The 27,123-nt window shown below is 36.8% G+C and overlaps 1 protein-coding gene across 2 annotated transcripts; it reads right to left on the reverse strand.

Moving 5' to 3' along the window:
* On the reverse strand, nucleotides 1-26,776 carry LOC103716435 (glycoside hydrolase family 2 protein). Of its 2 annotated transcripts, XM_008804423.6 has the most exons (11): nucleotides 26,309-26,776; nucleotides 19,915-20,053; nucleotides 17,893-18,120; nucleotides 17,176-17,234; nucleotides 12,017-12,065; nucleotides 9,391-9,621; nucleotides 5,424-5,593; nucleotides 5,110-5,314; nucleotides 1,517-2,185; nucleotides 1,186-1,413; nucleotides 1-1,090 (listed from the first exon to the last, which is right to left on the reverse strand). In XM_008804423.6, exons 1-11 carry the CDS (start codon nucleotides 26,452-26,454, stop codon nucleotides 284-286), a joined length of 2,931 nt encoding a protein of 976 aa, XP_008802645.5. In that variant the 5' UTR covers nucleotides 26,455-26,776; the 3' UTR covers nucleotides 1-283. The 2 variants fall into 2 exon arrangements, with proteins under 2 accessions (XP_008802645.5, XP_038988760.3); XM_039132832.3 differs by lacking the exon at nucleotides 19,915-20,053 and having other exon boundaries at nucleotides 26,309-26,731.
* Nucleotides 26,777-27,123: the final 347 nt, after the last annotated feature.

A 27,123-nucleotide genomic window follows, 5' to 3' on the forward strand; every position in this document is an offset into this window, starting at 1 on the left:
TGATCAAGCCAAGGCAATTACTTTATGACACTAGAAAGAAAAATATTCTTGTACATAAACTGTTCTCTTTTTTTTCTCTCTTTTGGAGAGTCAAACTTTATTGATGCTGATAGATAATCAAGTACAATAATGAAAAACTTAGGCCATAGTATGTATATGGTACCCTCAAATCTTCAAGGTTTTCTCTGTATCAGGGCTCAACAATCAAATTTTCTTGCTGAGAAAGTTCTCCTGGAACAAACTAGTTGCAAAGGGCTTCATGCATTACAGACGGAATAATGCATCAAAATACCTTATGGTTTTTATGGTAGTTCCAGCCACTAAGAGTAATGGAAGGACTGATGCCCTGAGGCACCTCAAATGAGATGTCAATAGTCATTGCTTCACCAGGAACAAGTGAGAAATAGTTGTCGGAATAACGGACAGGGAGGATTCTTGTGTCTTCCCAATCTCTCTGAACTTTCTTCGCAGCATGAACAGAAAAATGAAGGAAAAAAGCAACTCCTGAATCAGTCCCATTTATCTTGACCACATTGGGATGATTGGCTGATCTTGAGCGACAGAGGCTTTTGCAAATCTTGCTCAATAGACCACCATCGACTTCCTCTTTTTCTGGAATAACTTGCTCAGCCAATGCAACTGAATTTATGTCAAAATCATTATCATCCTTTCTATCCTCAACCCTCATGCCAGGGATGCTTCTGCAGTTCGAGTTCTTAGACATGTTTTGCACATGCATCTGCACCTTGTAGTTCGAACCCATGATGAGAACTTGAGATTTTATCTTCAGTGGCACTTTCTTGGTCCGGTATGGTTCCAACAACTTGTAATCATTGCCAGGCAAGTGCAACCAATAAAAGTTCCTAGACAGTATGGCAGTATCTGATAATCTGAAAAGCTTAAGGAGAAGAAAATAAACTGGTTTTGCATTTTTTGATTTCGGATACTTCATTTCGATAATTGGAAGTGTTCTCTTGGCTGGTACCAGGATTTTCTCAGTAACCTTGTAGTATGGACAAGTGCCCTCCAGATCCCATACCGAAATTTCTACTGCTATATTTGAAATCTCATCAGATGTAGTATTTACTACCTGGTAAAACAGAATATTTTGTTAAATTTCTGTGTAAGTCAAGAGAGTTTATGTTATAATGATCACATGCTATGGATTATGGTTGTCTACCCTACCTCTATAAAGTAAGTGGCAAGATTGAGCTGGACATGAACTGGTTCAGCAGCACAGCGACAACCGTAGAAACCCGCAGTTTGGTCATGAAGATGATCATAAAACTGACCTCGGAGGCCTGTCCAAGGATTCTGTGTCTTCCAGATTAGAAAACCTGTGAATTTGGTCCACATTTGAGAAGTCCAACCCTCTATTAGAGCCCTATATTGGATGTAGTTGACAAGCTGTGCCTGAAATGGTAATAAACATCACTCAATTAATAAGAGGAATGGCTATAAATGCAGCCAAACAAGTGTCCATAAGCTAAAGAATTAGACTTCAGTATTCAGCTACCTTCTCACAAAAATCATCCAGGTCCTTTGGGTGTCCATACAGTTCGATCTGATCGTGGACCTTCCCTGGCTTTGAGTACGGAATGTATTTATGATACTCCCATATAGGGTTCGGAATTTCTTCGATATATCCATCAGATCGTTTCTTGAACAATGGGATCTGCCATCCTTCTGCAGGCATTGTTGCTCTAATTGTAGCGGCAACTGGCATCCCCACTGAGCCAACCTCTGGGTTGAACCCATACATATAGAAATCATCTTTAAAGAAATCTTCTGGATTTTGGATTTCGTAAGGCCCATCTGTAAAGTCTCCTTTTCCATCTGCAAAACCATCCCACATTGATCCTTGAACATAAGCACGAGTTCCATCAAGATACTGACTTGGGTCATCTGAAGCTTGAGGCAAATCCTCTCCTAGTGCAGTATTCCCAACAACAGACATGAAAAAGGGATGGAGCTTCAAATCATTCTTAAGAGCTGCATTAATGTCTTTTGGTGGAACTTGCTCATTGCCACCTACCCAAAGTGCAAGGCTGGCATGATTTCTGAGGAGCTTGACAGTGTCCCTCGCACATAGCATGAAAAGGTCATGGTCCAGTGGCCCATTGGGATTTGACACTGGTACACCTCGTCCGTCAACATCTCCAGTTATCCAGAACTCTTGCCACACCTGTAAATTAAGCACATGTCTCTGATAAGTTCCAAATGGTGTGAATATTACTCCATGTGTAATCCTAATATATGTATCCATTCAACCAAAAAATTGGATTAAATGCACTTCAGAGGTTTGACAATACGATAATAAGAATATGCAAAGAAGAATTAGTGTAAAATGAAGAGAAAAACTTGAATGGATTGAAGAAACCACTGGTTTATACATAATTCTGAAAAGGCAAGATAACCATTGGAATAGAATGGTACGGGCAAAAATTTTGTTGAAGTGCCTAGAAGACATTTATTTCATCAATGAAATTGAGACAGTCTTTCAATTGTTTCCTCTCTATGCAATTCTTTACTACAGGAATATTTGGACACCTTATATGGATGCCTTTAAGTTTCTCATGAAAATTATAGATTGACTGTGTGTTCATTATCAGGTTCTTATGAGATGATCAGTCTTCTAGTCTATTTACCCCGTTTTCATAGCACTTGAGAAGAAATCTAGTAGCCACTTAACGAAGACTGCTCGTGACTATGGTTGCCAAACAAATGAAGAATCTCATTCTATGCTGGTGCTAGTCATGATTTGGCATGATATGCCTACTACCATTGTGCTGCACCATAAATACACATGGCATGCCCTAACATTAAAAGATGAGCAACACTACGAGAGCTGTGCACATGCTGAAATGCACGAAGAAATTACTGCATTTGTAAGTGGTATGTTTTCACTTGTATTATGTAGTTGAGGGAAGATATATTTTGAACAAAGACATGAGTTTTCATCCATCGATTAAACTGGCATCCTATGCCATACTAGATAGATGTGGACATTGCTAATAAATAGCTTTTAAACATGCAAACTGCATCATATGCAGAAATCTAGAATACAAACATAAACTCACACTATTTTTGGTTAAATATATAAGATAAAACACAAAATTTTAGTGTAACAACTAAAACCTACATGGCATGTTATGAACAAATAATACAAGTTGAGCACAAAATGAATCCATAATGTTAAGTGTCAGCTAATACCATGCTCCAACATTATATTGTGATACAAACCGGTTTTATAAACTTAGACCTGATATTATTGGTAGATGACAGAGGCCTCATGTGCATTGCAACTATTTACCTGCGTAATATCACATGGGATATTTGAAGTGCTACCTTAATCCTTAATGTGGCTGTCCTTAAACCATCAAAACTCCTTACTGACACATGGTTGCATGTCAAATTTAATTCCAATGATGAGAATCCACAATTCCACATGCTTTTTTCTTTGAAAGTTGAAAGTATACATGGCTTGTTGTTGGCTTCTCTATAGAAGAGGAAGAAATATAAGAGAGATGAAATAAGTGAAAGAAATGATAGAGAGAAGTTTGCAGCCAAAATAGAGTATCAAATGGTCAGTACTTTTATTTATTTAATCTATCCACTTGGCCAAATAGCTAAAGTACCTTTTGGTCAGGCCATTCATTATAGATCTGCTACAACTTTAAAAATGGTTGAAAAGTCAAAGGAAAAATAGATATGACCCAAATAACAACAAAACCGTTACAAGGTAGCTCGTATAACCATTGAACATGACTATGAACAAGAGCAAACATGATTAATAAATGAAAAATCTTAAATATCATCAATAAATATTTACATTGAATTTAGACAATCAGGGTTGCAGCTATGAATTAAAACAATAACATAGACGACTTCCAGAAAAATGAGAGCAATCATCAAATCAGACTGGAACATTGCAATACAATGTCTTCTAAGGACATGCATTTCCTCGAGTTGAATGATAAACAATCATTGGGTTGTTGAAGTTAGTCTGTTGTTACCTAAAGTTGCTAAAGTCGAAAAGAACATGCTTTTTTATCATGTTATGATAAGATATGTACCAAGAAGGCAAGAACTAAATATTTAAATAGTAACTTAAGAACTAGTGGTTAGTAGGCTTGCCTAACCAACCCTAAACTATAACTCCTTCCCACTGTCTTACACTCATGGGTAAATGCGAATGCATGGGAATATGTCTCCGTTATTTGGTCCTTCACCAACTGGTTGGCTTATTTAAATATATGCTGCGGTCTCTTTCCCTTTATTTCCCCTCTGTAAATTTGGTGGTCATAGAACAGTCCAATATGGTATCTAGACCATAGTAAACTCAACCTGCCATTTTCCCTCTAATAACTTTCCAACAATGAAGACCAAAAAACAAATCAATCAGCATGTTGTGCTTTATGCTTATAGTGCAGGGAAATTAGTATGCTTTTATTAATTTGCTCCAAAATGTGAATTTTGGCTAATTGGACCATATGCAGCGTATATGAATCAAAATATTCTCAAAGACTGTGACTTATTGTGTGTTAAAAATGATAAAAAAGGATTTTGCTTGGTGCATGTGAGGTACTTCATTATGGTCAGTTTTTCCTAGGATTAGGACTGCTAATGTGAGGAAAATCCAATGTTTTTCTTAGGTAGTTGGAGCTTGTTGACTGCACTTTAAGGTATGTCCAATAAATCATGTAAATTGCTAAAAATTATATTCAGCAAATCAAGATTCGTTATCTCGATACCAAACCCCATATTGGTACTATGCTGGTTCAGTGCCCAGAATGGGGGTCAGCTCGGCGTACTAAGACTTCGTGCACTCCCATACCGAGTCTCAGTTTGGCAATGGTATAACGGCATGGCACAGTCCTCCTAGTATGGGGCAGGACACATTGATATGGCGACCATGCAGCAAACGATGTTCCTCTCCTATTTGAGGTCAACAAGTTGCTAACACAAAATATAATGAAAGTTCAAGTATATGGAAGGAAGAAAAAATCTCTGTCATTTCCTTGCACTCATACACAAACATTAACTAAAATCCCTTGATCTATCCCAAAGTAGAAGCTTGAACTACTAAGTACTAACTATTCATATTACCAACAAACCATAGATATCACAGTAGTGATAGAAATCTGGTCTTTCAGCCAATCCACCACCCCAGCAGCGAAGCATGTTGAAATTCATATCTGCATGAAATTTGATATCTGCCATGTATCGTTTCTTTGAAAGTCGCAGTAGCCCATCTGACAGTATCCAATTGCCCCCACGAATGAAAACACATTGACCATTCACCTTGAACAATCTGAAAATATGGGACATTGATCGATATAATATTAATTGATCTGAAAATGGATATAAACATCGTCGAACGGCAGATAGAGATCAGAATGTAATTAATTGTAATTGATTACCTTCCACCAGTAACGCTATCTATTATGCTTTCAATCTTGCGGAATCCAAATTGATGGCTCCATGAATCGGACTCCCCAAATCCCTTTACATCAACTGTAATCCCGACATTGTATAGGGATTGCTTGCCCATGCCATTCGGCCACCACAAATTGGGTTTGTAAAAGAAAAGCTAGCAAGCAGTGATTCAATAGTAATGTTAGAATGAAACAAAGGGGCAAAAAAGATGAAAAAAGGTGCTTCTAATCCAGGCTCCAAAACCAGCTTTAAGGAAGCTATATACATGACAATTTACAAAAGTTACTTTTAAACCATCAGCCTTAACCAACCCCCAAAAACAAAAGCCCGCCTCTAATATCATTATTGTGGGATGAATTCATTGTTGGAAGATTTCAACTCTCCACCAATATACAGAAACTATAATCATAGAATTTGATAAGAAACTAAAATATTTGACTTGTATCTGACTCGCTGATACATATCCAACATGAATTCCTCAAAGTTGATGGGAGAACCCAAGAAACACTAATAGAGAATAGAATTCTAGGCAATGCTATGTGGACACATGACAAGAGTGTCAAGTGTCCAAGAGTCCAAAAGCATTGGATACCAAAACCTTCAAAAATCCAGACAGGGGAGCATGTTCATGTTATATAGATGTGCTTGTAGATATGTACAAATATATGTATATCTTGAATAAGTTGTTGGATTAATTGCTCTGTAATTTGATAAATTTGCAATACGTTTACTAAATATTATGTTAGACTTGAAAACTTCAAGATATAAGAACCAACAATGGATATGTAACCATGATAGTGTTATGGTTTGTTGATTTGAAGTTTTAAGGAGTGCCTTTAAGTGTCCAGAAATCCAAGTGCCCAGACATGTCATCGATGTGTCCTAGTAGTATTGATAGATTTAATTCTATGAGTTAAACTTCTCTCAGTTCAACTTCCTTTCCCTTTTCACCATAAATGTGCATGTGTCCTCGAAAATGGCCAGATCTATACTGACAAATATATGCTGATCCTCTCTGTAGTAGAAATAGCATCCCTTCAAACAATTTGTGGTGTAGCTCCAACTTGTCATGAATTTATTTTACCATGATGAACAAAATCGTCATTATTATGATTGTTAAACTAGTTTCCACCTAGTTCACAATCCCAAGTGTATCCCAGAATGATGCTGACTAAGTATATCATTTGGCCTTTTCATCAATGTGTCAATGTCAATTAGATACCTCAAATCTACTCGAGGGAATAGAGACTTGAACTAAGACCATAAGGCAATTACACCTGTGCTATTTAACTACGATGATGTGTTCAAGACAAGTAAAAGAACAATATGCATGCTGCAATATTCAGATGGTATTGCAGGTTCTGTTGAACAAACGACTGTCTAGACTCTGGAGTATATGGATGTATAAGCATGTCCGAAACTTAAGAACCCCAGAATGTGGAAAGAAGAGCTGTTTGAATTTTGAAACAAACATTGCACTTATCTGTGCTCTCAAATAAGAAAGAACTCATTGAAGAGGTACTATCCACTCCTAGGAAGAATATTTATGGATTTCACAAATTCTTTCACAACTTCAGCCCCATACACCAATTTATACCAAGAAACTTGACTTACAACTCATTAACAAATCACAGCAAAAGTAGGAGTAATCATCGTGAATAAGACGAAGTACTCACAACTAGACCTAAGCAAATTATGTGATACCCAAATATTTTGTCATATATGAAAATAATAATAAAAAATACATATTTAGAGAAAAGAGTTATAGTTAATACTTAATAGTCTTTATTTTAGCAGCTTGTTGGTGGCAAAGAAGGCACCTGCTACATGTTGAGACTCATTGTGTATCCTCGTATCAACAAGATGTCCATATTCTTAGCAATTTTTTGGAGCAAACACATTCTTAGTAGCCTAGTAATACGATAGTTATCCTAACTAGGATAGGAGTCACTTTGGATATGAGTAGGAAAATGCATAGACATGTTAAGAAGATGAATTAGAACTACACTTTGCTGGGTCAACTATTTAGATAAGAATAGGGTTTGATTTGTTGGATGAAGTGGGATATATTTTATATTATAGACATTGACATGAGAAGAGTTTCAGATTTCAGTAGTTGTTGTCCTTTGTGTAGGTAACGTAGATGAGCTCTTAGCAAGGTCTATTTTATCGACTTATACTGCCTCGCAAGGTTTGCGGTCTCGGTATCGGACCCCACACCAATACTATTCTATTATAGTGTTGGTACGCGGTACAACACGAGACAGCAAGGTATATCGAGTGTCGGTATAGTACAAGATTGCATATCGATTAGGTACTTATACGGCTCATTCGGTACGGTATGGTACCAACTTGTAAAATAAACCAACTATACCATACCGGTAAGGTATCAGTATTGTATCGAGGTTCGGTTTGGAATATAAACCAAACCGGTCTGTATCGATCTAAACTGAGTGGATCTGCCTCCTATCACTCAACACTGACTTGCACCACCTGGTTTCGGATGATACCATGGTTGGGAGTGAGAAAAAGTGTAGGAAGCCTATGTTGGTACGAGATGGATGCCATACCATATCAATTGTATCATACTGAACTAGTAACATCCAGTATAGTATTTGATACTGCCATACTGGTTTTGTGGACATTGGTTCTTGGATATGTGATTCCTTCAAATATTAGGATTTAAATATCGATAATAAGTGCAAAACAGAAAGTGAGTCAATTGGTTTGGAGGCGATGAAGTTCTGATAAGTAGTGTAGTTTTCATTCCTATTTTGTTTAGGAAACGACATGACTACATATATGGTGGTCTAGTGTCTGATTAGAGGGATTAATTTACTACTATAAATCGGTGGCATAGTTTGTGAGTTCGTATATTGGAGAATCTCTTGCGATAGCACGTCATTTAGGTGGGGGTCATGAGGGATCTTAATCCACATCCATCATCTATGGAAGGAGTGTGGCCCAACTTGAAGGTTTCATAGGTTTTATTATAAGATAATTTTCTTTTCTCTCTAACATTATTTTAAATATTTGAAAAAAATATGCATTTATTATTTTATTTTAAAAGATAATTATGCATAAAATAATCTTTGAAAAATTTGTTTCCAACAAAAAAAACTTTTTTGGATTTCTGTAATTTAATTTTCTGAACATAGTGCTCAACTCTTTAAATTTCTGTATATTAAAATTCTCTAACTTGATTTCTCCATAACAAGTGTCGTAAATCGATTTCTATATAATAAATAGCAGTAATCTAAATTTTTGATCATAATATTCTGTATATTATAATTTTTGAACCAACCCCCATACCGCACTATATTAGGATAGTAACAGTATGGGGTCCGGCACCAAGATGACAAACCTTGTTCGTGACTAATATTTCTCGAGAAAAAAGATAACTAAATATCATATACAGGCATCAAAACTATAAAATTGTCTGCCTAAGGCCCTAGACTACCTTGGTGCACTTATAAACCTAAATCACTCAGTCAAGATTTCCATTTGAGGAAACGATTGTTACAAATAGACATCTTTGACCAGCAAGGTACACCGTCTTGATATCGAGCCCTGTATCAGTTCCACATTATCACTGTATCAGTACGGTACGGTATGGGGCCGATTCAATATACTGAGTGTCGCTACGTCCCTCATACCATGTACTGGTACTGAATCGATACAGTACGATACACTCCATACCATCTAGTTCGGTACGGTACGGCGAATCTTGTTCACCAGAGTTTTCAAACCTTAGGTTAACTCATCTATCACAAACATGCAAGGATTTAAATCCTACTACCAGGGCCCATCACATTAGAGGTCAATTGGTACAATACTAGGATGAACAAAAATAACCATTAAAAACAACGAAGAGAAATTAGAAATGGCGTCCTGGGAAGCCAGGCTAACCCAACTCCCAATAAGGCATTTAAGAAGATATAACACACTCACTGGAGGAAGTGTGTACTGAAGAAGTGTTTTGGGAGGAATTGACAACTCATGAGTCTGAAGATGCTCAACCAAGGAGATGTTTCCCTCTAGTTCAGTTGTCACTTGGAGAGTCAAAGAGCACTGAGCAAGCCATGAACTCTTATTTTCCAGTTCAAGAGTAGTATGCAGATATGCCCTCTTAAAGCCATCGAAGAATGATGAAACCAGGTGAGGATCAGATATCTTCACAGGCTGCATTCACAAAAAAGAATGAATATGCATCATTAATATGTACCAAGTTCGATATCATACGCATTGCATGTGCAGATTGCATCTTAGAGCAAATGAATCACAATAAACAGGTATAATACTGAATTTTATGGAAAGAGTTATGCTTGGAATATACTATGATTAATTTTTTAGTTGCCACCAACTGTAATGTCTTTTAAACCAACTTGTTTTGTTGAATGATTGGTGATCATATTCTTTTCTGAAGAGAGATTGGTGATCAGATCCTACCCATAGCTTGAGAATGTACCTTACAATTATGATGTTGTTGCCAATTAAATGTGGATTATAATGAGCAAGCACACACATCCATACACATAGAAACCAACACTCAAAGATAGCCATTCATGGTTTAAAATTGTAAAACATATATACATTTTTTGACTAATAAAATATCAACAATATTCATGAAAAATAAAATGATTGCTTTATAAAAAATATAATAATGTTATTTAGTTCAAATAATATTTAAACAAAATCTATCACACGATTATCTTGCTATTATTGTCTATCATTTCTTATTAAAAAGGCTTATATAGAGTTTAATTAATTAATGGCTAATAACAATAGTTTGACTAACTAACAAAAAAAATGGATCAAGATTTTCATAATAGCATCACTAATTCACAACAGCCATTGCCTGAAATCACTGCAAATTGGAAGCAATTAGCAACTATCGTTTAGCTAGAATATTTACCATATCATGTAATAATCGTACATCTATAATTTAACATTATCTGTTTATAACAAATTATTAATGTAATTTTTGTTAATATTTTGAAATGTAACATATCAATATTTAATAATTGATGATATTATGTAAACATGAAAACTCCATGATTATGTAATTTTGTTGTCATATCTTAATTTTCATCATTGTAGTATTAAAAAATAAAAACTGTAGCAAAAGAAACATGTTTTCTTTTCTTCCTTTCTTCTCGATGCTTGTGCCCACTCGTGTTCCCATGTAATTAGATCAATAAAATAAATGATGGATAGATACCAATTTTCTCAAAAAAAGAAAAAAGATTTATATAAATGAGAAATGAAAAAACAATATCTTTTGGAAGAAATTAAAAGGTTAACTAAGCGCTATTATTTTTAGTAAGATAATAGTTGTTTTAACAAAATTATATAGGCGTAACCTAATGTCCCTTATAATATTTTTGGAGGTAACTTGCATTACCTTATGCAAGATAATAGGCTTCCAAATAACCCCCATTATCTAGTTATGATCTTCTTGTAACAGCCATTGAATGTGAGGATATTGGCCATAGTTTGATATTTGCATTTTTTATTTGATCTACAAGCAATTATCTAGTGATTTTTTCCAAATTTGAATATTCAACCCAGCTAGAAAAGTACATTTTTTATTTGCTGATTTGTAGCAAAATCATATGACACTGTAATTTTGATGTTGTTAGATGTCATTTCCCATTATAATGCATGATAGTCAGTATCATAATGGCTGCATTTATTGTCAAATACGCTCAATGTAGACCTGATTTGAACAAATAAGGTTGTTGTTTTCATTATACAATGAAAAACAATGGGTTTTGCGGGACTGCAGTTCGAGGAGATCGGCAGATTTAAAGTCATAGATTTAGTATTGCTACATATCCCAAATCATGGTACCAGAAAAAATTCCATTCCTTGTAGCACAAGGTGATTGGCAAGACAATGTCATGGGTTGGGGTATGGAGCACTCAGTCCCCACATAGCACCTGGCAATTGAGCTTTCGAAGCAATTTTTCATAATAACAAAGGGCTGCTTTTACAAGGGCCAGATAAAGTGTCCCAATCCCTATATAGATATAGAATAGATTTGACATTCAATATTACATTTTCATGGTCCAATGAAAACATTGAAGACACAACTACCATAGCCAAGTGAACTAGCCAGACCAAAATTGCGGCTAGGATGAAACTAATATTTTCTTCCTGCTTTTATATGGGTATATAGATAACATCCATATATCTTTTTATCAATCAAGCCATCTACCAGGAAAAACTAATAACAAATTATTATATAAAAAGATCAAACTTTTGGTACAATGGACACGCATACCCACAGAAAGCACACTGCAAAATTACTTAATATATCTCAAGAAATTTTGCTCAAGACAAAAGCAGTTTAAATTATATCTATATGAAGACTATAACATAAAGGGGAAAATTAAACAATGAAACAAATGTAACAGAACTTCTGAATACATTATTATTGCACTTTACTGCAGCAAAAAATGGGCCATCATCATGATAACTTGCATTATATTAGATTTCAGCATCAAAGTTAAGATTAATATCTTAAAGTAGAAAATTGACCCTTCCACAGAGAAAGTACTGAATAAAAACTCACCCCAGTAATGGAAATTGACACTTCATCCCAGATCCCAGTGTTCCTGTCCCTGCAATTTTGCAGATAACAGATGTTTTGGTAGCTCTTATAGCATTTAATAAGAAAGAGTTGGCATTGTTTTTAAAAGTTATAAGAGGCATCAATTATAAAAAGATATTTCCAAAGTATAGAATGGAAGGATGGGTGAGAAAAATATGTTGTGCCATCTCAAATAATTACATCGCAGATCTAAATAGAATTATTGTTATCACAAAATTACACTCATATCACATTATCTTGAAGAAGTGCAAATGATCCAATCAGGGAAAAGAAATCTCCTCCTCCAATCCGCTCAACTAAATCATAATCAATTAACTAGGATAAGAGGGGAGTTCTAAGGGCATGTTTGGTTCCCTATAAGTGGGAGGGCGGGAAACCACTTCACCCAAGTGACGTTGGCACCTTGCCGGCCAAAATCACTTTGGGCATTTTTGAGTTAGTTTCTCTCAGAGTAGCAAGTGACTTCAAGCCACTTCTGAGCAACCAAACACTCGGACTAGGCTTTGGCAAACCTAAATTGACTTCCAGGGCCCACCTATGGGCAACAAATACTAAGGAAAGTTGAAGTAGTTTTCTCCTCCCTTTTAATAAAATCTCTAAGAAGCCCTTGTAATGGTTACAAAGATGCATCTTTTAAACTACTAAGGTGAGGCCATCTTTTTATGTTAACGAAGTAGGCAAGTTTTCCTAGTCAAAATAAGTCAGTTTTGCTATAAATGATAAAATTACAATTCAAGCAAAAATCCTGTATTAAGTTGAAATTCGTTTTGCCTTCTGGATCATATTTGTTGTCCAAGATTACAAATTATGCCCATGATAGAATTTATTGCAAACAGTAACTTTAGTTTGACTAGACCTTAAGTCTGAAAGATTCCAATTATGGCAAAAAATTAGACTCAAGAGTCAAGAAGAGTCCCTTTATCCCTTTCATAGTGCTCATCAAGCATGTTATTTTGAGATTTGGAACGTTCCTCTAACAGATAACACTGAAAGGCAGGAAGCGTCAAATCTTGCACTCAAACCTAAAGGAAGCGGTCTAACAAATCCACAGAGATTCAGATGATACGCTCAAATATGCACTCTCCTGCCCAATTAGTATAGCTCTTTATAAGCCAAAAGTGAAAATGGTCAAATTCTTGCTTTCTCATATTAAATTTCCTACATTAGTAAGTGTCCTTTTTGTCAATAGAAAAGCCTTTATCTTCTTGCTGTCTCTATGACTTGCTCCATCATGCAATGTCAAACCAAGGGCTTCTCCTGCTCCAATTATAAGTTATTTAATCACATTGATTCCTCTAGTGATACTTTCCACTAAATATAGAAGGTCAAACAACTTGAAACTCTCTGCTTGGATGACAGAATGTCTTCAAGTAAGGTAGCAAATCACGCTTAGCTTGGAAGTTACATTCTTTTTGACATTTGTCATCTTGATCATTTTGAATTAGCTATGTCCTCCATAGTGATGCCTTCTTCTGATGCACTACTAAAACCCCACCCCCTCAGCATCCCAGAACAGCCCCCTTGTCTTTTATGGACAAAAGTTCAACCTCACCTGTGAACTTCCTGACTGGAATTATGGCGGTCGTACTATTGCAAACCAAAGATAAGGCAAGCTATCATCTCAAGTTTCTAAGTACAGGAAGTTACAGGTCTAGATATGATTTAATACCATCCATTCAGAACCTTTGCCTTCTGCAAGTGGAAGGCAGTGCTTCACTTTAGTCCAGTGCCTTTATTGCCTGCAGTGATTTCCAAAATTGACTCAAAACCCAACTATCTCAACCTGAAATAACGGAAGAACCCGCTTCTTCTATAATTGTCTTTTTGCATGGGATCTAGCACATCATCTTGCTTACTTGATCAAGCACTTCAAAAATGTAGTCATAACCCTGCAATCGGACTGCAGTAATCCTCTTAGTGCATCCTTCAAAATATTTTCATATAGTCTGGTTGGCACTACCAGCAGCACTTACAAGGCTAACCAACTTTTCCATATTTTGTTCTACATAACACGAAGGTTTTGATTACTTGAGCTGCACTGCATCATGAGTGAACACATGTACATCTGCTTAAGGATTTTATCCCAAAGTGTCCCACAATCTTTTGGAACACAAAATCTTGAGCTTCTAGAGGGCAATCCATCCTTCAATTCAAAATTGTCAACTAATTCTTCTTCGAGTTCTCCTTATATTCTCTTCACCAACAAAGAGTTATCCAAATATTCCTTAAAATCAAAACCTGCTACATATAACTCTTAATAGTCCAACTGACTTCGCTGAATCTGTGTTCAGAACAATATCTCAAGAACTAGCAAGATAAGCAAAAAGTTATCATAAACACAAGAACCTTTGTAGAAGATCAAATGATGGCGAGTATCTAACAAAGGAAGGTTAAAAATGAATATATGGATCTTATGCTTTCCTATTGGGCTAAATGTGTGCAAGGAAGATCAAGATGATTACTTTAGCCATCTACCATCTCTATAGGCTAATCTAGAACTCAAAAAGGGTATTAACATGGATTCAAAACTGTCAGTAGGGGTCTGCACTGTTGGTACAATACTGTTCTGATGTGAAACTGTCATCAGTATGGGTGTCAGGATGCCTAAATCATCTGTACCAGTACATACATAGCCATACCAGTCCATACCATTACGTACCAGTGGTATTATACAGACCGTACCAGTTAGGACAGACAGCTTCATGTGATTGTTTTTTTTTTTTTTAATGTTTTCAGTTTTGGTACATACACGTCAACACCAGTACCACACCGATGCTGACCATTCCAATGAAAAAAGCTGAACAGGGTTCAGTGCTGGTATTTAAAATCATGGGTATAGATGTTATAGACCTAATCCAAAATAACAACTTGGCTTGAATCATTTGATTTTTTTGACAGCACTCCTTATTTCACAAATGGAAAGTACACAGACAATTCACAACATGTTGAATTAAATGTACCAGTTCCTCTTTCTATAACTTTAATACTCCCTTGATTTGTAGCATAACTCTCCACTTCAAGACAAGCTTAGCTTACCAAAGTTTAATATACAACTGAAGCAGCATACCCTCACCTCAGCCAATCCAGCCAATTGCAATTAAGTCTATCATCTCCAAATATTCAATCCTTCTGACTTCTGAGTATATCCCTATTGCTTTCCCAAATTTACATCTTATTTGAAACTCTTATGTTTAACTCTCTTTGTTTCATATCTACCTTTGGACTATTTCACCTCTCTTTGTCCAACCTTTTGTCTGCAAGGGAGGACCTACTTGCCCCTAACTGGAAGTGAGATATGCAAGAAGACATGGCAATTGTCACACTCATAATGAACAAAACCAAGGAATTAATTGAGCTACCAATGGATCTACTCAATGAATTACCTTTCATTTGAAACTATTGATAGTTTCACAACTCATCACTAAGCAAAACATGCAAACATGTGGAGTAGACAATGTTGAAATTTGGAACACTTTCTCCTAATGATAAATTGGAATTCTGTGCCAGGTATTGTATATGCGGTTAAGGGTGATCTTTTGTTGTTGTTCCAGCTTGAGGTCGAAATTGCATTCCTTCATGGCATTTTCTAAGAAATGTATTAAACTAATACCTGTGTTCGTTGCTTAACAGGTGTTAAAGTAAGTTTGTAGGTGTTGCATAGGGCAATCTGTGTTCTGACATAGAGTTCCGCAGCTTGGTTTGACAATTTCAGAGAATTATGATAGTCCACAATCCCAGAAGTCAAGCAGACAATTCAGTGCTTGTCAAGCACTGTGTGAGGTGCGAACACTATACATAGATGACGTTTTGATCAAAGGCAGTGATATAAGGGGAATTGCGAAGTGAAGGAAAATCTGCAGCAACACTTCTTTAAAAAAGGTTACTGGACCTTTTGTGTATTTTTTGTTTAATAAGGTGGCTATATGTAAAAGCATCGCAAGTTTTTTTTAAACTGTGTGATCAATCTTTTAATAAAGACTAAAATGCTTGCTGCACGACCATTAGGCACTCATTTAGATCCAAATAGGAAGTTCGCCCAATAGCCAATACAATGAACAAAGTATAGAAGACTATTTGGGGGTCTTATCTACTTGACTAGTACGAGGCCAGGTATACCATTACTGTAAGCATGATTAGACAGCCTGTACACTCCTATCTAAATGCGTGACGGGAGGCAATTTTTTGGTACACAAACGTACTTAGAGGAAGTATCAAGAAAATCATCTATTTATCATATACTTATTGAGAGTTTTCGAGATGCCAACTAGAGTATATGTCTTCCATCTAAGAAAGCCTTAGAATTGCATACCTTTATTGGAGGGAATTTGATCAACTGGAAGAGTAATAAGTTGGCAGCTACAGCTAAATTTAGTGCGAAAACAGAATATAGAGCAATTTCTCATATATGCTGACTTTATGTGCTTGATGAATCAGATGCAAAAACTCACCTTTGTCATGGAATTCATCATAAATGAGCCAATGAAGATATATTGTGATAACGAAATCCATTTTCAAGTAATCCAGGAATCCCCAGGAGAGTGAAACATATAGAAGCAGACTGCCATTTTTCAAAAATAAGGTGGAACACAAGTGAAGAGTTTCTTCCTTCATTTTGTCAAGATTACGAACCAGCTTGTAGACATTCTCACAAAAGATCCACCAGTGCTCAGCATCAGATTACATGCTGATGTTCCCTGATGAAATATGTGGCCAATCCCTTAACTAGGGGTATCTTTTGTAACTTATGCATAATAAGTAATGCCCTAGTAAACATAGAGGGGGGCATGGTCTAGCACTTTCGCAGTGCAATTTTCCTCATGTCTTCTTCTTCCTTTTCTCATTGTCTTTCTTCTATATTCCTCTATTTGTTTTATTTGACATATCACAAGACCACGTCATGCAGCAATTTCAATTAAGCATATCCAAACAAGTTAGTTCAAATTCATGAAACAGTGGAGCAATCTTAAAGTTTCTCCTGTATTTATAAAAAAAGTTTAGATGAAAAGGAAAAGGGCGCGTAATAATATAGGAATTATCAGTCAATTAGCCAAATCACAATGAAATCCCAAAGTGAAATGCAAATGTAAAAATTTTATCATATATAACATTTGTCTGGCTACCTTATTGGCGTCATCCAATCCCAGCCTTCAACATATTGAGTAGCAACATCTTTTCCTATCTGATTTGAATCATATAAAAAAAAAAATTAGCATGCATTTCTGTATATGAATGCAATTATAATCGTTCTACAAATATGTAATATCATCAGACAGAAAAGCAAAATTTTTTTGTCATTTTCCAGTGGAGCAATGTACTGATGCACTCATGCAATTCATGTGCCCAAGAAAAAAAGGTGGTGGGAGTAAATAGAACAAAATTATAAATATTGCAACAGACAAATATGCTGCACGCATAGAGCAGCATATAGTTGAATTTGTATACAATTGACATTCAGGTGCAAGATTAAAGTAACCAGAAGCATATTCTAATCCCCATGCTCGACCTACTTCATACATTAATTTCACATTCCATGTTGTGCCTTCCACTGTATTGTTATTGCATTAGTAACTCTATATTAACCTAGAGGACATAGAATAATCAAGTCCATGTGCTTTCATCACTGGAAGGTATCAAATGAACAACATTTTGCTTGCTGATGAGATGAAAAAGATTTGTATCTTCTAAAAGAAATCCTTAAAGCATGCATCAGTATAATAAGTTCATACATTTTCTGTTAAAACAGGAAAGAAAATTGGGTGGTTTTAGATTGTGAAGTTATAATATATGCTTCATCATTGTACAGTTCTGGAGTTAGTGCTAGGGAAAATGGCACTAACCTCATGATCACCACCTTGGCCTCCCTCAGGAGGAATGCTACCAGGATGATCAGGAGGATAAACAAGGACAGCAAGCAGATTTTTTCCATCAGGGAGAAGAATATCAGTGACATCAAGGGAGTGTCTCCGAAACATCCCTTTAGGAAGGATCTCTTTGTGACCATTTAAGTACACCTCTGCTGAATAGTTAATTGCACGGAAGTTGAGATTTACATGCTGATTTCCTTTCTGAAAAATAAAAATACAAAGAACATATGAATATTTAGAAGCATGCATAATTACTTGCAGCATAAAACTCTGAAAAAGCAAGAAAAGGCAACTACGATAGTATATAATTACGAAAAAAACCTGATACAATGGGTTATTCAAAGTTATCATTCAATTTCTTGTTTCTTAATAGGCCACAGTGAACAAAGGCATACATTGTGGTGCTTGAATCAAATTTAGATGTAAATTATAATCTTGCTTTTTTTCCTTTGAAGCTGACTGAAGATGATGATATACAATCAGCTTTCTTTGTCATCCATCTATGCCTCTTAGATATCTAGGTTTCAATGAACAACTTTGAACATATCTAACATTTTAAACCACTGGCAACTAGCACACATCTGGCACAAAATAAAAACAGCAAGCATATGAAATTGGGCCTCAACAAGTCCCTGGAAGACTTCAACAGTCTTCACTACTACTCTCAACCCCACAAACAACATGAAGGATGAAGCCAATAACAACTTCTAACAAAACTAATTATTAGGATATCTTTTGAAACCAAAGACATACAAAACTTTCATACTGCATATTTGCACCTGCTGGTAGATAGTGAATTTGGACAACTTTTGCTCAATTACCAAAAACAATTAGATAACTTATAAAATGATTATAATATTGTTGTTTGGCCTCCTACATGTAAGGTTGGAGCTATATTTTTATTTGACTCTTTAGCAAATAATTCATGCCTCAAAGAAAAACTCAAGTTCCCTATATCAGACATTATCATCTCCTCTCCTTATCTAAACCAAGTTTAGCAAAGATTCAGAGGGTTACATCTAATTGCATTAGCTTAAATTGCAACCAATAAGGTAGGTCTCCATGACATTAAGTGACCTTGGTTTTGCGAAAACCTCTCGTGCACAAACTTACCTTGTAACTTTCCTGGTTAGGGATTTGACACCAATTCTAAGAAGAGTGGTCATAAAGATATGTTCAAGTCTTCCCATAAATATGGTTTTAAGTGCTAGCCCATGCCAGGCCAATATCATCACCGGTTGGAACAAGGAACAGGCATGCCAACCTATATCAATCCATGACATTGGTCTATATGGCTTGGTATCAAGCCAAAAATCATTTTCTTTGAGCTCTCTCTCTCTCTCTCTCTCTCTCTCTCTCCTCTCTCTCTCTCTCTCTGTGTGTGTGTGTGTGTATGGAGGTCAAGGCATGCCCCATGCTTGTGGTTTTTAAATCCTTGCCATAACCAAATTCTTCTGATGCAAAATGGTCGAGATGCTAATAATGACGATGATGTACATATGATGGGGTTCAATCAATAGAAAGTAATGTTCTTTGCCTCTTTAGAGGTGTAATTTTGCATTTGAAAATCTTTTAGAAACTTTTTTTTCCAAACTATTTCTTCTATCCTGCATCCATCCCTAGCATAACCCTCCAACCACCCCCCCCCCTCCTCCAACTTTCCTTTCATGCACTGAATACATCTACAAAAGGCCATACTCACCAATATCATGTGAAATTTGCATGGCAATACAAAAGGCCATACTCACCAAAACATTTGGTTCAATTCCAATAAAGATGAATGTATTAGAAAAACAAATTTATCACATAAGTTATCAGATACGCCAATTTCAGTTAATAAAATTTAGGAAGTGCGGGAGAGTTTTATAACAAAACCACATGTCACAACCTATCAATACTAGGTAATCAGAATAATATGAATGCATAAGATATGCTATCTAAATTTTTTTATGATGTATAGAATGCCAGACAGCCCATGGAAGAAATGTTACTCACCATTGCACACTCAAAAGTTGTGAAAAACCAAAATGTGTAATACTCCCTCCCAGAATCAGCAATATCTAAGATTGCTTCGTTGTTTAGCCCATAGAAAGGATCTGGCACCAGCTTGTTTTTAGTTAAGGTCCCTAAAACACTGAACCCATACGAGAATTAGTCAGAATGAAGATGAATTAAAATGCATACAAAATGACTGTAAAGAAGAAAACAAGTAATGATTGGAGGTTTATATCGTTGTTCATTCGCAAATAACTGCCCATAAGGCAAAAAATGTGCAACTAAGAACATCTAGGGGAATCATTAGCCAAGTTTGAGGTGATTATAGTTGTTCTCAAATAATGGAACTTTAAGAGACACCACAATACTGATATATCATACCCATGTACACTATTTTATGTATTGCGCACTCGCTAGACCAAAAAGCTATAACACATAGAAACAATAAGGTTATTATTGAATCCCATTGTATTTTTGCAGCCATCAGGCATTCATGCAGGCTTTCCAGTATCACATTTCAACTGTTATGCACCTCATACTGAAAGCTTCATGTTACTCCCCAAACCCTACAAAGTACAAACCAAAGAATACCAGGACTCTAATGCGCGCCCGTAGACTAGCCACCAAAATCTCATCAGAATTTGGTAGAAGGTAGGACTTTATGGAACTATGATTGTTCTTGCTCATGGTACTAATCATTGATTATACGCTGCATTGGATAGATTTGAATCTTACTTCCTAAATCCAGTGTATAGTATCCAGAATGCCTAGCAATCTCTGGGGCTCAATGTCAACAACTATATGGCTTGTTGGCCTTCCCTTCTTTCCAATCCTTCCCAAGGGTTGCATGTAATTAGTGCTTATCACCCCTATATCTTATGTTATTGTTCAACCCTTGGCCTTCCCCTCCCCTTCAATCCTTCCCTTAGCTTGTTTAATTCCAAGGGTGGCATGTTATTCGTGCTTATCACTCTTGTATCTTATGTTACTGTTCAACCACAACCATATTTAAGGTTTCCTTCTTTTTCTCATCAAGCTAGCTCAATCTCCTAAACTTGTCATCAAGGGAGCACTAGTTTAGGTTTTTACCCTCCTTTTGACTGTCTGAGGCAATATTTTTGGTCTTTTCCTGTGTTCTTTTATGGTTTTGGGTTATACATTGTTGTTTCATTTGACTTGTTTTTGTTTCATTTTATGCTTGTTTGCTTTTCTCATTCTCCACAAAAATTCTAGTAGCTTATGTTTCTACTACTTCCAATGGTGTCTTCAGCCTATCATTCCGAAAAATTTGGCGCTTCTTCATGCTCTTTATAGCAAATTGGCATTGGTATCTCTTTGAATAATACCTTACATACCTATTGAGTTTCGATTTAGCCTCTGCTGCACCTAATGCTCTCTTTGTCAGGTATGGGCGATTAGTCTGACTATAATGTCATTGAATAATATCTCTCAGTCATTGGTACACAAAACTAGGTCATGTTCCCTGTTTTTATCTGCATCCGCCTCATTATAGATGATATGTGGAACCACCTCGAAGAACAAATCCATATGTTGTACCTTTCACAACCCTAAGGTTGACCTCCAAGGTATCCAACTTCATCTCAGTCCCATCTTAAATCTGCCTTGATTAGCAATTTTTGTCGACTCCCCTACCTTCTCCGATAGCTATGCAACTCTCCTACTCTTTTTTGTCACTAATGATTCTTCTATCATTTCCTGTTTGAGTAGCATCTTTAATGTCAACCATGATAATTCTTGTCCTCCTCAATGTTATATAGATTTCAATGTTGCTTACTCCCTAAGGTGGCATTTGGTAGGCAGAATAAACTTTGAAGGCTTATACATTGTACTATGGAGGGATCAGATTACCTTAGAATAGAGGTTTTTCGATGTTTGGTCGGAAGGGTAAGTACAGGGAATATGTAAGAGACTTAAGTGCACTGGATTTTGAAAAAGATTTGGATTTTATCACAAAAACAAAATTGCCCTCCCACTTTTTAGTTAGATTAAAGAGTGAATAAAGGCAAAAAGGTAAATAAAGGGGATAAATTTTCCCTATTCTATGGTATAGCTTGGAGTGGGGATCAGGTTGGGTTGGGTCGGATATGGGTCGGGTTGGAAGTAGGTTAGGTCAAAAATTCGTCAACTTGAACCTGACATATTTATTAAACAAGTCAAAAATTCATAAACAAGTAACCCAACCCAACACATATAACATGTTTACTAAACAGATCAAGTCATGCTAAACAAGTTAAGTGAATTTTTAACAAATTAAATGAATTTAAATGAGTTAAACAGGACAAGCAAGTTGGATAAAAGAGGATAGAACAGGTTAAGCAAGTTTTGAACGGGTTAAACTAGTATAAAACAGGTTAAATGGTTAGGGTCATGACCATGGTCTGACGAACCGGCCCGTACCAGCCGGTTCGGACCAGTCTGGCCCGTAACCGATACGCCGGAGCAGTGGAAACCGGTCGGGCTAAACCCAGCCGGAGCCGGAAAAGGCGAAGAGAAGGAGAGAGAGAGCGGGAAAAAGAGGGAGGGAGGAGAGGCCTCTGCCGCTCGCGGAGGGCCGCGGGGAGCCGGCGGAGGCCGGAGGAGCAGCGGAGCCCGCAGGGGCACGGCAGAGGCTGCGAAAAAAATTTTAGAGATTTGTAAGTAAAGTCGGCAAATCGGTTGGTGACTTCATTTACAAATTTTCAAATTTTTTAATTTAAAAATTTTAAGTGAAGTCGGCAACCGATTTGCCAACTTCACTTAAAAATCCTCAAATTAAAAAACCACGGTCGTGTCCCTCGTTTCTCCTCGGCCTCCACCGCGCCCCCGCAGGCTCCCCCCCTCCACGGGCTCCGCCGCCCCCCCCCCCTTGCGGCCCTCCGCGATTGGCCTCTCCTCTCCTCCCTCCCTCCCTCCTTCGCTCGCTTTCTCGTTCTCTTCTTCTTCCCCGACTCCGGCGGGGAAGAGTGTTCCGGTTCGGTATCGGTTTAAATCGGTCCGAACCGAAATCGTACCAGTCCGATAGGCGACCGATACACCTACCGGTATCGGTACGGCGAACCTTAGTCATGACCCTATCTAATCATTAAACATGTCAAAATAGGTTAAACGGATCAAAGGTATAACCTGAAGTTGACCCTTTTAATAAACAAATCTAGATGGGTTGACCCGTTGTATCACCCAAACCCATTTATGTCAAACCTAAACTTGCTTAAAGCGAGTCATTTGCAGGTCAGGTCAATCGATCGGGTCATAAATTGCCCCCCCTAGGTATAGCTCTATTCGACCACTTTAGTAGAATAGAATTACACCATCTATGCCTACTTCTACCCCCACACGATATAAGTCATATTCCTTGGCCACTTTTTGTTGTTTTGGCAGCATAACCACAGAATAAGGACCTCATTTCCCCTTATTCCGTAGGTTACACAGCCTACCAAACAGGCCCTATTGTTGCTTGTTGTCTTAGCAATGCACTCCATTTTGTTAAGGTCATAGCGATAAATTCCAATTCTTCAATTATACATGCTTGACCTTTGTATGCACCAAAGGAACTTGTACATAGAACTTAACCTTAAATTGTGTCAATCAAATGGAGTTCCCAACCACAGTGCATGTGATGAACCAATCTTAGGATACTCCTTGATCTGGTCACATCTGACTATCTAGGACAGTCTTTCATACTCCCACAAGGTTCTCAATCATATTTCTGCAGGGCTTTCACTGATAGTTGACTCGCAAGATTTCAATATCTACTAGGCATATACTACATAAGAGAGACATTTGTATATAACATAGCATCATTTTCACTCTCTAACCCTCAGTTGTCATTTGTCATATGCTAACGGAGGCGTATTCCCTCCTTCATACAATCCACAACATCCTGATGATAGGAAAAGCCGATATGCTGATTTTGTTAGTAGTTCTCAGGACATAAGGGAAAGAAGTTCAAGATGCTACTGCTACTAAGAAAAATTATATTTTACTAAAACAGATTCCATATTCGAATCTTTGGACCTCCTAACATCAACAAATGGCATTCAGAATTTTCTTTGTAATTGATCCAAGAAAGACTTCTAGTCTCTGTTAAGGTACTGAAATTACCGTAGATGCCTAGGAAACAAGGTTGCCTAAAGATCCCGGTCCAACCAACAGAATGAATTCTGGAAAGACTTGGGAGTTGGGACTCTTCAAATACTTGGAAAGCTCTGCATAGATATTTTGATTGCTTTCTTACAGATAGACTTCTGATGGATAATGATAATTTTACAGCAGCAACGAAGAAGTGGCCACAAATCTTTCTAAATTAGACATAAAATATACCAACTCACGCTACATAAGTGGTCTTTTATCTGAAACACAATTTAACATGTTCAGAGGAGAGTCTTCGACTCCTTGGGAAAAGTTTTTTGGCTAAAGAATGGGTAAAGAAAAATAGTAATAAGAAAGGGATACACAAAGTCAGATAACAAATAAACATTATTATAGAAGATGCACCATTAAAAAAAACTAAGCCTAGCTGATACAAGGAGTTGGTGCAAAGGGCATCAAAATTTTATGTAGTATCTGACACACCGTCTGCACACGTGGACTTCTAAAGAGAACAAAGCCTAGCTGCGATAGGCCAGAGGATGTTATTAAAGACCACCTGGGACAGCGAATAAGCACAAAACCTTGGAAGGAGGGTGATTCCATGTACCTTGTTGAGCTCCGAAACATATATTATTGGAGCTGTTCTTTGCTAATAATCAAATCATAGCTGTGAATCTTATTGGAGGCGGTAAAAAAGCTGTGAAACTTATGGCTAGATCCAAATTTTCCCAAACCTCTACAGGAAAAGCTTGCCATTGAGTATAGTGACTGATTAGATCATTTTTTGAAGATTATTATGTCTCATTAGAATTTATTGTAAATGTTACAACAAATTATCAATGGCTACATCTTCTTGGTATCTTTAAGTCAATGACAATCCCAAAAATAAAGGAAAAGGAAAAGGTGTCAATTGTAAAATTGAACAACACATATGATGAATTTTGGCAAGAAATGGTGAGGCAAAAGAGGCAACTAGATATCTAATTCAAGCTCGCCTGTGATTGGATTATGGTGAAAAGTGGAGATATTAAAGATAAACAGGTATGCTCTTTTTAGAAATTGTTGAACAAGGACTGGAATGGTTTCAGAGTTAAGAAGTGTTTGACTAGCATAATTACCGAGTCAAGAAGTGTTCCTCATTCAATATGAAAAGAGTAAAGCAGAGGTAACTTAGAAAATAATGCAGAAGCGCAAGCAGTGGATGGAATATAAGTTGAAAGTTGGAAAAGTATGATTATCTGTAGCTTATTCAAAGTGGTCTTGAAAATGAAAAAAAATCAAAAAATTGTAAGAGAAGTATTGCATTATGATTTAATTTATGAGAATGTGAATGATGCATGAGGTAGCACAAACATTTTGAAATCAAACTTATGAAGTCCATTATTGGAGAAGATTATATTACTGAGGTTAAGGAATAAGACCACAATTTTCAATGACAAATTTCCATTGGAAAGTCTTTACTAGTCCTTTTGAATGCATAAAATTATTAAATAGTTAGTAAGGTGCTTAGGAAAGATTTAAGCTTCTTAACAACCTCGGCAGTAACACACAGTGTCCCTTAATGAGAAGAATTAACTAGAAAGAATGACAAACTTGACCCCAAATATTTGGGACAAGGCTTGATGGTTATAATTACTTGCTATTTCAAGCCCCAAAATGCATCCAAATCAAACACACGCATAAGTTATTGTTGTGCTTAACAAGACTGTCGAATGAAAACAATCCATCAATTAGCGTTGCCCAGACAGTTCTAATAACTCTTTAAGAATCCATTAAAATATACGCTAAAATAACTATTCCCCCAATGTTAGAAGTGGCAAAATCCAAGGGAGTTAGACAATGTAAATTTCCTTCCAAAAAGCACAATAAGTTTGTCTTCACCTCGTTGTAGATTCAACTGAAATCCCAAGTGTAATAGTCCACTTGAATCCTATTGCAGCTTCGCAAAGCATACGAGCTGAACTATCAAATACATCGAGTCCTTCTCATCACTCATCCTAAAAGTATGACCCGATCAACCGCATGGGGAGTTCAATTCAAGTGATTTTTACCCCATTGCAATTCCATTTATAGAAGAATATTTGGGAAGCATGCATAAAGACAACCAGCTTCGAGCCAAGGAGGCTCACACCCAGAAACATTTTGAACCAATTCCACATCAGATCTTTTATAACCAAAGACCGACTCACTGGCAACACCAAAGCCAGCAACAAATAGAACCCTTCCCTCTAGATTAAAATAAGGAAAACTTGGATAATGTATGTACCATGCGATGTGAGATTGAGTTAAAAGAGAGATCACTCACGTGCCGGGAACTGCGGCCTCCATCCATGGGGCGGAGGGGCCGGACGGGGGGTGGGTGGTGGTCAGCTGGACGCCGGTGGCCGCCACTTCCGTCGATCTCGCCGCCAGCCATCCTGAGTCCAGCACCCTCTTCCCCATTTCCACCATCACCCTCTCTCTCTCCGAGTCTCCGTTACTGGATTTAATGCCGTCACGGTCGGTCTGTCGGTCGGTCGATGGCTTCTAAAAGTTGTCAGCAACCGGCTGAGTGAGCAAGACCAATTTTGTCTCCACTCTCGTCACTCCATGGATTACTTGCTGCTTGAAGCGGCGGGCGTCGGCTTGGCGCTTGTCCACCCTTCTCTCCTCTCTTGATTTACCCCCGGCCCCAACGTACTTCCCCCGTTTTTCTGATAACTCTTGAGTCGCACAAGCTGAGTCTGACAGAGGAGACCGTCGGTGGCTTCATAGGCTGAAAAAGACGAGGTTTTTTCTTTTTTATTATTTCTCGGTTTCAGCAAACGGGCCAGTTTTAGGTTCCGTTTGGAAAGGTCATCTGAGCTTTTGAAAGTTGAATTATTAAAAATAGAATAATTTAAAATAGAATTTATATAAAAAATTATTTATTATTTAATAAATAAATAAAAAAATATTTTTATATTATAAAATGATTATAAAAAATATTAATAGTATTATAGAACAAAATATAATAAAATATAATATATAGTAATATATAAAAATATAATATAATATAATATAATATAAATATAATATAATATTATTATAATATAGTACTGTTGCGGGGACGGACGCTTTGGCCGGAGCCTCACGCAACAG

This window comes from Phoenix dactylifera, chromosome 17 (genome assembly GCF_051530095.1).
Source record: "Phoenix dactylifera cultivar Ajwa chromosome 17, Ajwa_hap1_PhDact_Kaust_v1.1, whole genome shotgun sequence".
Classification (NCBI taxonomy): Eukaryota; Viridiplantae; Streptophyta; class Magnoliopsida; order Arecales; family Arecaceae; genus Phoenix; species Phoenix dactylifera.